This window comes from Anastrepha ludens, chromosome 6 (genome assembly GCF_028408465.1).
Source record: "Anastrepha ludens isolate Willacy chromosome 6, idAnaLude1.1, whole genome shotgun sequence".
NCBI classification, from domain to species: Eukaryota; Metazoa; Arthropoda; class Insecta; order Diptera; family Tephritidae; genus Anastrepha; species Anastrepha ludens.
This window is the reverse complement of record NC_071502.1, coordinates 99,701,053-99,715,241: the sequence shown is the minus strand read 5'-3', so window position 1 is coordinate 99,715,241 and position 14,189 is coordinate 99,701,053. Positions and strand designations below refer to the sequence as shown.

The window sequence follows — 14,189 nt, the reverse complement described above, 5'->3', positions numbered from 1 at the left end:
TCGGCCTGATATGACCAGAAGAAAGGCCAGCCCAGCCCCATCTTAGGTTTATTGGTTTTTTAGGGGAACTGAATTTGGGTGAGGAATTGTGAGTAGAGCGCAAAAAAGATCTTTTGGTCGAACTACAACCCTGCTTTTGCTCCAGACTTTTCTGTTCTTTATGTTTAAAGGATTACAGATAATGCTGAAATAATTATTTGTGTTTTTGTTCAAAGACTTGCGAAAATTCAAAAATCTATTCTTGATAAAGTCGGATATTTCTTGCTGATATATCTGACTTGAAGGATTGAGCAAATATTCTAGTGGCAACATATAGCCAGTATACAAAAGATTATATCTACTATACAGCCGAAGAAGCAGGCTTTTAAATAGAGAAGAAAACTGCCCCTTCGATTTACAAGTTTTTATATATACAAAAAAAAATTTAAGATGTTTGAAATTTTTAATGAAAATTTGTATTGCGCAAACCGCTCTTTCCGCTGGTGGTATGCCGCATTTAGGAGGCTTAAGAAAGAAAAAACGGAAAAGAAAGAAAGTAACTGAAAGTAAGAACTGAAACAAACAAAATAAACCATGTTCGAGTGTACGTGTGTGGTTTTTATGTGGTTCAGCTCTCTCTCTAGCTCGACTGTTGCCCAGATTTTTAATAAGTGGAATATATTTTTAACTATTCGATATTAAGGCTGCTGTATGTTTTATAAGTTAATGCCACTGAAATATTCCAAATATTCTCTTTTTTATATAAAAATTTGCATAGTTAAAATTTGAACGCAGCAAAAATAAGGACACCGTGAATTCTCTCACAAAATTGCGCCTGCGTGCCACATTTCAATGTTTCGCGCCACAACCTCAACTGCTTCTAGAATTCTAAACTATTCTCTTAAATATCTAATTTCTTCTTTAACTACCCCGCACCGTCGCAAAAACTTCATTGCCAATACTTCGCTTGCCCCTGCGCGGGCAGCGGATGATTGTAAGCCGCCGCGGCCACTGCTGCTGCACTATTCAGTTGATTGTTGTGAGCCGCCGCAGCCACGCCAGCCGCCGCATAATCGTTGAGCGTATGCTGTGCAACAGCGGCGTGAGCGTGATGCGCGGCGGCAGCATTATAGTTAGCCGCAGCTGCTGCCGACTGGTTGAGATGATAGGCGGCCTGCGACCAATTCGTGGAGGGCTCCAGTTTCGAATAGTTTTCACCGGTGAGATGCGAAAGGGAAGGCGAAATTTTCGATACGCTCTCAGCTGTCAATTTGGAGAAGTCATCGATTGTGAGCTTGGAATAATCTAAGACAAGTAAAAGGAAATAAAACAAATGCATACAAATGAATATTTTTGCATATAAAATCCACTTGCCATCATCCTCACACTCACCCTGATGATAGTAATTTTGCCCGCCAAAGTGCCCGTGCTGGAAACTGCTAGCGAATCCATGTTGCGCCGACTGCGCCACCAAATCGTAGCTGCCCATTTGCGTATGATGATGCGGATGATGTGCTACCGCTGCTGCCGCGGCTGCAGCTGCATGCGCGGCGTGATTGTCATTCATGCCGGCGCTGGCCGTGCTCGCAGCGGCTGGACTATAGCCAGACATTGAACCGACTGCGGCAAGTGAACCAAAGCCGAGCGGTGCTGTCGCAGCACTGCCGGGTACCCCTACCGCACCACCAGGCACTCCCACAGCGCCGCTACCGCCACCATTCATGGGCGCGAGGCCATGCGTGCCAGAGCCGCCGGAATGTTTGCGTAAGCGGGCGCGTCGATTGCTGAACCACACTTGTATGCGCGCCTCAGTGAGACCGGTAGTCTGTGCGAGTTCTTCGCGTGTATACACATCTGGGTATTGAGTGCGGGTGAAGGCGCGTTCGAGCGCCTCCAATTGTTCGGCGGTGAAAGTGGTGCGCGAACGACGCTGCTTACGTTTCAGCGGTATGCCAGGCTCCGATTCGGTATCGCTGATGTCCGAGTCGCGTCCTGAAAATATTAAAAGGAAGTGTTCTTATGCTCATATTTGCTTTAAAGTATTTCAAGGTGGTATCGCAATTTTATCTCATCACAATTGTGGATACCACACAACTCTTTTTTTAACCTTTTCCATTTTCCCTTCCTTGCCGCGCTACTTAGTTTTGCCCGGTCATAGTTAGTCGAGGAATAAGCAGATGTAAAAATATGTTTTGCCTAAATACAGGTGACGCCCTTTACAGATTTTTTTTTATGATTGCAGCAGGACGCCAGAGATTGTTCCAATCACATTCCCATTGACTTTCCATATGCCCCTATTCCCTTCTGCGCCTGGGAAGCAATTTCATTCAGCGCTCCCGCGTCCAAGCGCGGGGCTCGCAAAAGCGGAATTATTGAAATGTAACCCAAAATTAGCAACGGCTCGTAAAAACTAATAGAGTTTCACACCCAAATAAGAACAAGCACGTCCCTATGCGGACACATACACAAGCGCATGTGTGGGCAGATTCAAATAATGTTGTGAATGCAAGAAAGAAAAATATCTGTGTAAGCACATAAGAAAGTCATTTAATTTGGGTAAATCAAATTGCGACAAATCAAGTAAAACAAAAATGTGGCTACCAAAGATTTTGAGCAGATGCAGCCGGCGAACAAAAGGAAAATATATCAACACTAAGTCAAAAAGAATTTTAATAATAATCTACTCGATGAAAATAAATTATAATTTTCACAAGCATTAATACATATGCGTGCATGGGTGTGAGTATGCATTAGGGATGCACATTTTTAAAAGATTTATGATGCCGGGATCTCGTTTTACAATCCCGGGATGTATGAGGGATGCAAATTTTTTTAATTTTTCTGATATCGGGATTTTCAGGATCCTATTATTGCAATCCCGGAATGAATTAGGGATACACATTTGTTATATAAATCCGGTATTTCCGGGATCTCGATATTACAATCCCGGGATATATGAAGGATGCAAATCTTTAAAATTTTTATGAACCCGAGAATTTCAGGACTTCGGTATTACAATCCGGGATGTAAATATTAGGGATGCACATTTTTTAAATTTTTATGAAACCGGGATTTTCGGAATCTCGTTATTATAGGCCCGAGATGTATTGGGGATGCACATTTTTTAAGTTTTCACGATCAAGGATTTTCGGGATATCAAGGATTTAGGGATGCAAATTTTAAAAATTTTTCTGAAGCCGGGGTTTTCAGGATCTGATTATTCTAGTCCCGGGATGAATTAGGGACACACATTTGTTAAATTTTTATGAATTCGGCATTGTTACAATACTCGTTATTACAATCCCGAGATGTATTAGCGATGTACATTTTTTAAGTTTTTACGATCCCGGGATTTTCAGGATTTCGTTATTACAGTCCAGGGATCCCGATACTAGTTTCGGGATTTAGATATTCATTATTTTGCAACAACTTAGCTTGTAAAAATGCCATCAATGTTGTTTCAAAAGCAGCTCTCCAAATACATGCAGAAGAAACTCGATTTTTGCCTGCAATGAAAACCGGACTCGGTACAAGCTTCGAGGTCATCGTAAGCATTGAGGTTTGGTAACATTCGGTTCAGTGGAAGCGAAGTTATTGCGTCTAAAGTGTCAGTAAGTTTGTGTCATAGGTACAAAAATGAGTTTCGAACAAAGAGCTAATATCAAATTTTGTTTTAAAATCGGTAAAATGTTTACCGAAACATTTGAATTGATGAAAAAAGTTTATGGCGATGATTTCGTTTCTATCTCGTGCCAGAGTTGATGAGTGGTTTACACGTTTCAGAGATGGTTGTGAGGACATAAATGACGAACAAAGAACACACGGGCCGCCCAAAATCAGTAATCACCGAAAACTCCATCGATATCGTTCGTAAACTTATCAAAAATGAACCAGAATCATCGTTGAAGTTCATGGAATCGGAGTTGATTATCTCCAAAACATCGATTTATCGCATTTTAACTGATCACTTGGGCTTACGAAAGGTCTGTGCACGTTTCTTTCCGTACAAGTTAACTGAGGACCAAACATTGCTCTGACTTCAGCATTCGAAAGACCTCATTAAAGAGGCGAGAAAAGACGAGAACTTCCTTTACAACATTGTAACTGGTGATGAAACGTGGTGTTTCCAACATGAATCTGAGACTAAGCGTAAAAGTGCTCAGACGAGCCACCACAAAAAAAATCGCGTTTGGAGAAGTCAAAAATCAAGTCGATGCTCATTTGTTTTTACGATTCTAAGGGAATTGCCCACAAGGAGTTCGTGACAACGGGCAAAGCCATGAATGCAATTTTCTATCTTGGCGTTTTGAAACATTTGTTGCATCGCATTCGTTGAATTCGCCCTGAATACCGCGAAGGAGAAAACTGGCGCTTATTGCATGTTAATGCACCATCTCATCGATCCACTCCTGTGACTGATTTTTTGACTAGAAATCGCATTTTTACCATCAATCACTCACCGTAGTCGCCTGATATGGCTCCCCTGTGACCATGAAAGGAAAACGTTTTGCGCCGGCATAGGCCATCCAAAAGGCTTGTACCGCCATCCTGAAGGACATTTCGGTCAATGACCTGAAACATTCTTTCGAAAAGCTTTTAGAGCGCGCAAAACAGTGTATCGACTGTCTCGACACAGAGGGGACTATTTTGAATAAATAAACTTGAAGATATTAGAAGAAAGCTCCTGTCGTTTCTATTTTAGCTCAGTCTTCTATATTTTGGACGTCACCATTTTATATTGAATGCTGATGTTGCCTCCTCCGGCGTAATTTTTCTTCATTTTTAGCAGACGTCTCGTTAGTTCCTTCACCGAATGTTTTGTCTTCTTCATTGCAGTATTTATTATTAATTTAAAGCTGTGGGTTTCGTATGAGATTCAACAACCCATTGCTCGATTTTCGGTTGGGAGACTTACTGCAATGGTTCTACTTTCCTAAGCAAAGTTGCAATGAATTGAATATTGGATGCATCTTCAGCTATCTGTAATCGTAACTGCGAAAGAGAAATGATATCGTCACAACCCCAGTCAGACGCTTTTTCAAGCAGTTTTGGAAACGATTACTGAATTGAATCTGCAGTAAGAGCTAAAAATGTATTTTTGAGGCCAGTATTTCGCAGTGATTCACCGATTCGCCGTGCAAAAATCTGACTTAAGAGGGATTCTTTTTAGTTCAATTTAGTAAGACTTATAACATTTTAACTTAGCGCATTAAAGTTTAAAGTATTTGGCCATTTCAGCTCTTTAACTCGCCTTCTTTGGGATGACTTGGATCATTAACAATAAGAAGAAGTGCTTTTTCCCGAAGACTTTGCGCACGAAGGAACTCTTTTACCTGCTTATTTAAGCAATTTTCGATTAAAACAGGATTCTTTATTTTGAAAACAAAAAAAAAAAAAAATGAATATACCTCTGGAATAAATATCTGTGAAACCATTCTTCAAATAAAGCTAAGGCCATCCAAGCACTTGGATTTCCTTTGTAAACAGCAGGCATATCAGTAAAAAGGTTTAATCAACGCGAATTCGCCCATTTTCCAACAACTTTACTTTACTTTATGGTTTTCAGCAGCATTTGTACAAACAAGGAACGTTATTCTCTGCTTACTGATCTTATGCTCCGGAGCCGAGGTTTCATTTGACCCCACAAGGGTTTTATCGGGTAAGAGCTTCCAAAATAAGCCAGACTCATCTGCATTGTATAGCTGCTCTTTTTTGTCAAACTTCAATCCATAATTGTTTTGTGAAATTTGTACAAAAATGGGTTGATGAAGCTACTCTTATCTGATCATTTTCCTTTCAACTTTTAGCCATCGTATTGCAGGCCTCTTTTTAAAGTTTGCAACCCAACCATTGCTAGCGTGGACACCTCCAGGCTTTACCTAAATCTTCGCATGTAATAGCTCTGATTTCTCTTGTAGTATATCACTTGTAATTTGTAAGTTTTTGGCCCTTTGATCGGCAAACCAATTGAAAAACGCCATTTTTGGAAACCCCGAAATCTTCAGAGTTTTCCTTTTACCTGGACTCATATCGCTTAAGAGACTTCTTTATGGATTGTTCATTTTTTAATAGAAGTTTGCGCAAAACTGTAATTTCGTCAGCAAAGGAGTTAGACTACACTTCCCCGAACTTTATTCCCAAAAATACGACGTAAAAAGAGCAGAAGAGAAAGAGAAAATAGAAAATGTTGCAAGAATCAAGTTAATTAATTACATAAAAACATACTTTTTTATTTAAAGTTATAATTATTTTATTCGTAAAAAACAAAGGACAATAGTTAGAGGAGCCCAGCTGGGGCTGAATACCCATTAAGAAATCATTTTGTCTCTCTGATAAATTGTCTCTTTGATAAATAAAAATGAAAAATTTTAGAGGATTGCAAATTCGACGTCGGTTAGACTTCTAAAGAAACGTGAGTTGAGACAGCGATAAAGTAGCGTATCGTATGTCGGAAAAAGATCGATGGACAAACTGAAAAAAACTGACAGATTTTTGGGGTCGAAGGAAGCTAACTTATTTATTAACCTCGTATAATTTAAGCAGGATAAGCGAAAAAACAAAAAATCAATTAAGTCAGCGTAACAAAAGAGGCAAGGTATGCATTGCTTTATATAAAGGGTGGTTAGACTTCAAGGGCCGGTGTTGATTTTGAATAAAATACAATTTTTTTATGAAATTATTATCATTTCTCTTTAATATGATAAAACTGGAATGGCTCAATTAGGTATGGAACAAAACATCGCCCAAATAGCTACCGCAGCCTCGGCGGCACACCTCCATCCGATGGTCCGAATTTTTGATGACGATGAGGCGTAATTGAGGTTCTATGCCGTTAATGTGCCGAACTATCTCATCCTTTAGCTCTTAAATTGTTGCTGGCTTATCGACGTACACCTTTTCTTTCAAATAACCCCAAAGAAAGAAGTCCAACGGTATCAAATCACTTGATCTTGGCGGCCAATTGACATCGCCGCGACGTGACCATCAAATTTTGCGCGCAAAAGAGCCATTGTTTCGTTAGCTGTGTGACAAGTGGCACCGTCCTGTTGAAACCACATATCGTCCTCATCCATATCTTCCAATTCGGGCCATAAAAAGTTCGTTATCATCTCACTATAGCGAATACTATTCACAGTAATTGCCTGACCGGTCTCATTTTTGGAAAAAATACGGCCCAATGATGCCGCCGGCCCATAAACCGCACCAAACAGTCACTCTTTGTGGGTGCATTGGTTTTTCGGCAATCACTCTTGAATTATCATTCGCCCAAATGCGGCAATTCTTCTTATTGACGAATCCACTGAAGACGATTTTCTTCGAAAGTGCGCGATATGCATTTTGATTTGAACGCCCGTTCTCATAATAAGCCTGTATAAGTTTAACGCGTTGCTCGATTGTGTATCTTTCCATGGTTCAAATTGAATTAGTCTCAAATTCAAAAATGTCAAATGAAATGCTGAAAAAAACTTGACGTTTAGGTGTGGTTCACATTCAACATCGGCCCTTGAAATTTAACCACCCTTTATATAATATTAATAAGGAAACAAAAACTAAATTGTTCAAAAATGTCTATATTTGCTAAAATTCCGGGATTGTTGGCAAATTTTTGCGTCACTTAAAAATACCGAAATAACGGGATTCACATCCTAAACATATATGTATGTTCCTCCTAAGTATGCACACATCCACCTAAACTTATAATGCAGGGGCAAATCAATACACACACAGGCACACTCACACTCTTACATCTAACCATATGCAGTGCCACCAAGCAACAGCAGTGATCCTCAGCTATTCAGCTCCACAGTTTGCTTAGCTCACTTAGCACGCCGGCAAGCCGATTGCCGCGAAAGCAAACTAAAACAAAAAAAGAACGAAAACCAACGCTGCTCAACTAGCCACGGCGGAGCAGTCACCGCCTGGTTGGGTGTGCAGACAATTAATGCTCCATTGCATTTTAATTCGAACGTCAAAAAGCGTCACAAATCTGTCAAAAGAACTCGCCGCCAATTGTCTAATGCTTAACCTCAGCAGTTCGGGGCATATCGTTCAACTAATTAGTGCTTGTTAACTTGGCGTCCATGACAAAAGGAGGCGAGTAAGATGTGTAACCACGAGTTACATGAGCGATTTGTTCGATCATTTTGCTTAAAGAGTTCATTACAAATTTTAGTTTGCTGTTGTTTTTTTCTTGGTTCAACGTCGATCCATTAGAACTTTCGCTGTATATGCACATATTTGTTGTTTGGCAATTGCCACAAATTGTAAATAAATTAGCGAAGCTATTCGTGGTTATAAAATTTGTAATTAAGAAGCTTAAAGTTTATGCACGGTGGCTTAGTATCAAAGATTATCTGGTAGGAAGCCTACGAAGCTATTCAAATTTTGTGTCTTAGTGCTCAAATAAGTCACAAATCACATAGATAACTTTAGCTTAGTCTCAATTTTCTAAGCGAAATTCCAGAAAAAGCGCTTAACTCTCTTTCCAACATTTGTTCATATGAGCTCAAGCTCTGCCTCTGCGATCAAGTTCTCACAATTAGTAGACCCCTGCCCAGGTGTCACGGTGGAGAGAGCACATAAGGTGGTGGCATGCGCGAGCCGCTTTCAGTGCATTTGACAGATTCTGCTATTCAGTTGACATAACAAGTGAACATTTGTTTTCATTTTATTACTGTATTGGTTTTCAGCTTTACTGTTATTAAGGACCAAATCTGTCCCACTACGCTATTCTCTTTCTTGTTGGCCATTTGTTACGCCACATACAGAAATACTCTCACGGAAGCCGCAATCTTGTAAGCTGTCATTATTGGTCTAAGTTGTTTTATTCGCCTCGATATTTTCCTCTTTTCTTCCATCTCTCTCCATCTCACACGTCCACTGACAACTGAAAAAATCGCTGCCGAACAATAATAGGTACCCTGTTTGAGAAGTAGACTTTTATCTGACCCAGTTCTTGAGTGGACATAGCTGCTTCAAAGCATACTTATACAGATTCAACCACCCTACTGCGATTACTGCGACGAAAACGTTGTAGAAGATGTTCATCACATGTTCCCCACGTGCTTGCGTTTCCGTTCTGCAAATATAAACCCCATAGAGCTTTTGGGGAACCTCCTTAGCCGGAAACATTTGTGCAACATATGCTGCTCTCGAAATAAACGTGGAATACGGCATGCGACTTAGTGGCCGATACTAGGAAAGGGATGAGTCGTCTGGAAAGACTGAGACGCAGCAGCGATGGTTAATCGGCTTCACTCTCCCCTATGTAATACTTGACGGTAGTCTCGCGGCGAGAGATGATGGAAATAAACAGGCTTAGCCTGGTTTCAGAAGGCCGCTTGAGGGTTAGCGAGGTATCACAACGCCTATGAAACTAACAAAAAGATAACACTACCAGATATCTTCTCTGTTACTGTGCTGCGTGACATGCCACTAGGTTTAGATACTTTGGCTCATCTTTCTTGAATGATACTGATGACCTTTGGGATATAAGTGTCAGCCATATCAATGGGTTTGCACTGAAAACAAAGTGGTTTAACGAGGAGCAGCAGATAAACTGCTAATGTGGTATCAGAATGGATCTTCAACGGTCTAAGTAAGTAGGTTTGAAGAACATCTGCCACTCCTACCTACCTACCCATCTCGCGCTTTACTCCAATCTACTCTAATGTTCGCACCAACTGCGCTATACGATTACTAACCTTATTCATTCTATCTTAAATGGTTACTTAACTAGGCGGTCGCCGTAGCCAGGTGTGTTTATGCGTGGTTAGTTATTTTTTTATTGGCCCATAGTGCAGTGTGAACCGAGGCTTCGTTTTCCTTTCCATTAGAGCGCTCGGGAGAAATATTCTGTGGACGATGTTTAGACCCTTGCACGTTGCTGACGGCGAATATCGCAGGCGATGGAACAATGAGCTGTATAAGCGTTTCGACGGTCTAAGTTGTCGAATAAAGATCCAGCTGCTACGTTGGCTTGGTCATGTCGTCCCCTTGGATACAAATGCTCCAACTCTGAAAGTAGTACCAGCTAGTTGTAGCAGAGGAAGAGGAAGACCTCATCTACGTTGGGAAGATCATGTGGAGAATGACTTGGCCCCACTTGGTGTGCCCAATTGGCGCTGTTTAGGGTGAGAGGGAACGACACGTGGCCAAGTTCGTGTGAGCGGCTATCGTGCCAATCAAGAAGAAGAAGAATGTCGTGCGAAATCCATCACACTTGACCGCGCACCTCAAGTTGGAGACTTACAATCAATGTGGGCATTTTCGCAAGCTTTTTGTTATATGTCGTTAATGGATTTAGAGTCACCCCACCTAGGTGAGTGAGTCGTCGTCTGGCGAGAGTTGAACATTCGCAGAGGATGTTCACTGTCTTTTTACCTCCCAGCTCGCAAAAATGCGGACGCATGTTTCTACTAGTCTTTGTTTCTTCTTCTTCTTCTTTCAACGTTACAGCGTGGGGTGCGTCAGAGCTTCCTTCAAAACGCTCCTCCAAAGCGGTCTATCTTGAGCTGTTGCTTCGTAGTTACGTATTCCCAGCTTCTTAAGATCGTGTTCCACTGCGTCTATCCAACGGTTCCTCAATCTGCCTTTGGCCTTCACGCCCATTAGCTTTCCTGTCACGGCTTTCTTCACGGTACAGTCAACAGGCATACGGATCACATGACCTAGCCATCTTATGCGCTGCGCATAACGACACGCACAGCTATCTCGTTCTGAGTTAGATCGTTCAGTTCAGAGTTCAATCGAATTCTGTAGGTACCATCATCCATTCTTATTCGAATAAAGATTTTTCTTTACATTTTACTTTCCATGCTGGCAATTTGCGCGCGGTCATCAACCTTAAGAGTCCATAACTCACATTTATACATTAGGATTGGTCGAATAAGAGTCTTTTACATAGTTAACTTTATAGCTTTAGACAAAAGTCGGGACTTGAACAAGTTAAGGTGGGCGTAATACGCTTTGTTGGCGGCGTTAATGCGACCCCTGACGGCGGAAGTTGAATCACCGCTGCATGCGAACATAACTCCTAGGTACTTAAAATGCTGCTCTGCTTTAAAAGTATAGACTCCCATGGAAATTTGCCATCTGTGCAGGCCGCCTCGATTTCAACAGATATTTGTTTTTGCCCTCGTTTACGAAAAGGTCAATATCGTTCGCAATTTTGTTAATTTTTAAGGAAATTTCTTTTAAGTCATTCCTATTTCTTGAGAGAATAGCGATGCCATCTGCATAAGCACATATTTGGGTTGTTTAGTCATCAACGTACTACCTTTGTTGACTTCCCTTACGACAAAGTGCAGCATCAAATTGAATATGACTGTTAATAAGGCATCAATCACCTTGTTTTACACCTGTTTCAATAGGGAACGACTCTGTGAGCTTCCCTTGAATGATCACTTTTGCTTGTGTATTTGTGAGCGTTGCGCTAACGAGCCTTATTAGTTTGGCAGGTATTCCAAAAATAAGCAATATGTGCTGGATCCTATCTCTTTTAACACTGTCGAAGGCTTGTTTGAAATCAATGAAGAGGCAGTGAACATCTAGCCCGTATTCAAACATTTGGCTAAGAACGAAACATTGGTCGACTGTAGACTTGCCTATACGAAATCCGCATTGGTAGTCATCAATTATTCTTTCAGCATATTCGTTGATTCGTTCATAGAGAATTAGTCTTAGTTTACTGAAATAATAAGGAAGACTATAATGTCTCGGGTGCAGTTTATTGAGAGCTCGTAAGTCGTCTCTATTCGTGCTTAGGAGTCAACTTGATGTCTTTTCTTTCGCCTATCTCTGTCCTGTCCTTTTCATTCATGTCATTTCTATAATGTCTCGGGTGAAGTTTATTAAGAGCTCGTAAGTCTTCTCTATCCAGCTTTAGAAGCCAACTTGACGCCTTTCTAGAATAAAGTATGCATTGTGTAAACTGCCTCTGTCCTGTACTTTTCATTGAGTATCGTATGAATTCCGTGTCTTTTATTGAATTGTCTTATGGGAATTACCACTCGGTTTTTTCTAATAGTAGCCGCCAGTAGATCGACAATTTCAACACTTTAAGTGTATTTCTGTCATGGAAAGGGCTTCATATAAAAGTCGCCTGCGCTTCGGGATACACATAAAACTGCAGCCATATGCTTCATTGAGTTAAATATTTTATCATATTTTTATTTAATCAACTAAATTTATACAAAGTTTTTTCGCGCAGTGCATCCACAACCAGCCGCCACCGCAAACTTGTACCATTTTATCATTTAAATTCATTGTGACAGTTCCATTACACTTCAAATCACCATGTCATAAAAACCAATCTACGCACGGTAGTTGACAGCTGTTATAACGGATTTCATTACATAATAACGACAAATGTCAAAGAGCTGTCACATGTCAGATGCAAAAAGCAAAATAGCAAAACGAGGAAATAAACGAATGCTAAATACGAGTACTTTTATATATGAATATCAACTAACCCAGACGCAAAATTTAAACGAGTATCGACTTACAGTGTGTCGCGTCTGAAGTGGCTACAACGTAACAAAAACAAAATATCACACGCGAACCAGGTTCTCAAATAAACAGCCATAAACAATCATGCGCATACTGGAAAACGAAGCTTAGTAGTATTTCCCACATTTTTTTTTGTTGTGTTTTTTGAAAACACGATCTCCCATTTGTCCGTCCACTTGTCTGTGACAGTGCGACAGCCAGCGTAATAAGCGCGCAAGCAAACAGCAAACGAGTAACTGGTTGGTTGACTCTCAAAAGTGCCGCGATCAAATCGCGCATGAAGCGTGCGGGTGTTCCCATGTGTTGGCCCTTATCACCGCCAGAGTCAGAGCCAGAGCTATGCAGCTCCAGACTACTAGAAGATTTGTGATGGTGCTCATTTGTGCATGGGTGTGTGTGTGTGTACTGTTGCGATTTGTGGGCGTGGTTGTCAATTCGGTTATGCGCCGAAGATCATGGCAAATTATTTAGAGAGCTCATTACAAAATAGTGTCATAAAAACCCACACACCCATACAGGCACACACACACGGCAATTGCCGATTGTCTATTCTTGCTTGTTCGCTTGTGGGTGTTAGTTGGTGTGAACAACTCCTTCTCGCGTTAGCCAGAGAGTTAAAAGTGAAGAGACCGCCGGCAAAATAAATAGATATTAAGGAAAATTATTCAACGCGATTACAGGCTCATTCCTCAATGGTCGATGGTCACGGCACTTCGTAAATGTGGTTAAATAGCGTGTATTTTCGTGGTTTTGCCATTTGTGCCATTTGTCATGGACGCATTGGTGGTTTGCATCACTTTCGTACATATTTGTACTCATGCACACACACATACCCACCCACACACTTATATCACAACGCCGTCGGCAGGCAGCCCGTTGCCAGCGTATACCTCACATAGAAAATGTCTTTGCGCGTGTCCTGCACTCCAGTGTGTGGTCTTTTGAAATTCGAGATTTATCATCGAAAATCGACGTAAACACGTTTAATTGTTTGGCACTCGTAAACCTTCCATTGTGCGCGAATATCCTTTTCTGACTTGTCTTATGTAAGGTTTTGTTCTTGATTTCTTTGATTAAGCCGGATATCGTTTGATGCTTCCGAAATTTTGCACTTGCCACAATTGTGCGGTGATTTTCTAGTGTGGGGAGGATTAAGTGTTAATGTTTCCGGATTTTAATCACTCTTGCAATTGAAAGAATAAAAGAGACTGAAGAGAATTCATGGTAGCCGGCCGAAAAAGAATTGCTTCAGGAGAAAAATGAAGAGAGAAGAAAATTTTAGTAGGCACACTTCGGATATAGAGAAAAAATTTACTTTCTCTGATCAACTTTTTACTAAAAAATAAACAAGGACAAATATGCTCAAAAGCTCGCTACTAAAAAATTGGGTTTAAGGAATATTTTGGTATGCTTGTTTAAAAATGTCCTCACTGACATAATAAGAAATAGTTCGCATGCTGTCTGACAACTGGAGGATAAATTCCAAGTCCTTTTATGACATTTTTTAAGAATGCTTAAATATGCGAAAAAGGCTGGGCTATCATACGAGCGACTAAAAGTATAGCCATGCACAGGAAAGCGATTGAAAATTGAAATTCTATCACGAAATAAGCTTGAAAACACATTTGTACTGCCATAGGTAATGAATTCACTAAAAAATTGTACAGCCACACTAGACAAGAGGAACTGGAAAACGAAAG

At 40.7% G+C, this 14,189-nt stretch overlaps 1 protein-coding gene across 1 annotated transcript in view; it reads right to left on the bottom strand.

Annotated features, from left to right (window-relative positions):
- Positions 1-928: 928 nt before the first annotated feature.
- LOC128867193 (protein gooseberry-neuro) overlaps positions 929-14,189 on the bottom strand; it is a 114,173-nt gene continuing 100,912 nt past the window's right edge. Inside the window, exons 4-5 of the mRNA XM_054108295.1 lie at positions 1,372-1,971; positions 929-1,284 (exon numbers count right to left, since the gene is read on the bottom strand). Of these exons, the coding sequence (XP_053964270.1) occupies positions 929-1,284; positions 1,372-1,971 (956 nt within the window). The remainder of the gene's footprint in view (positions 1,285-1,371; positions 1,972-14,189) is intronic.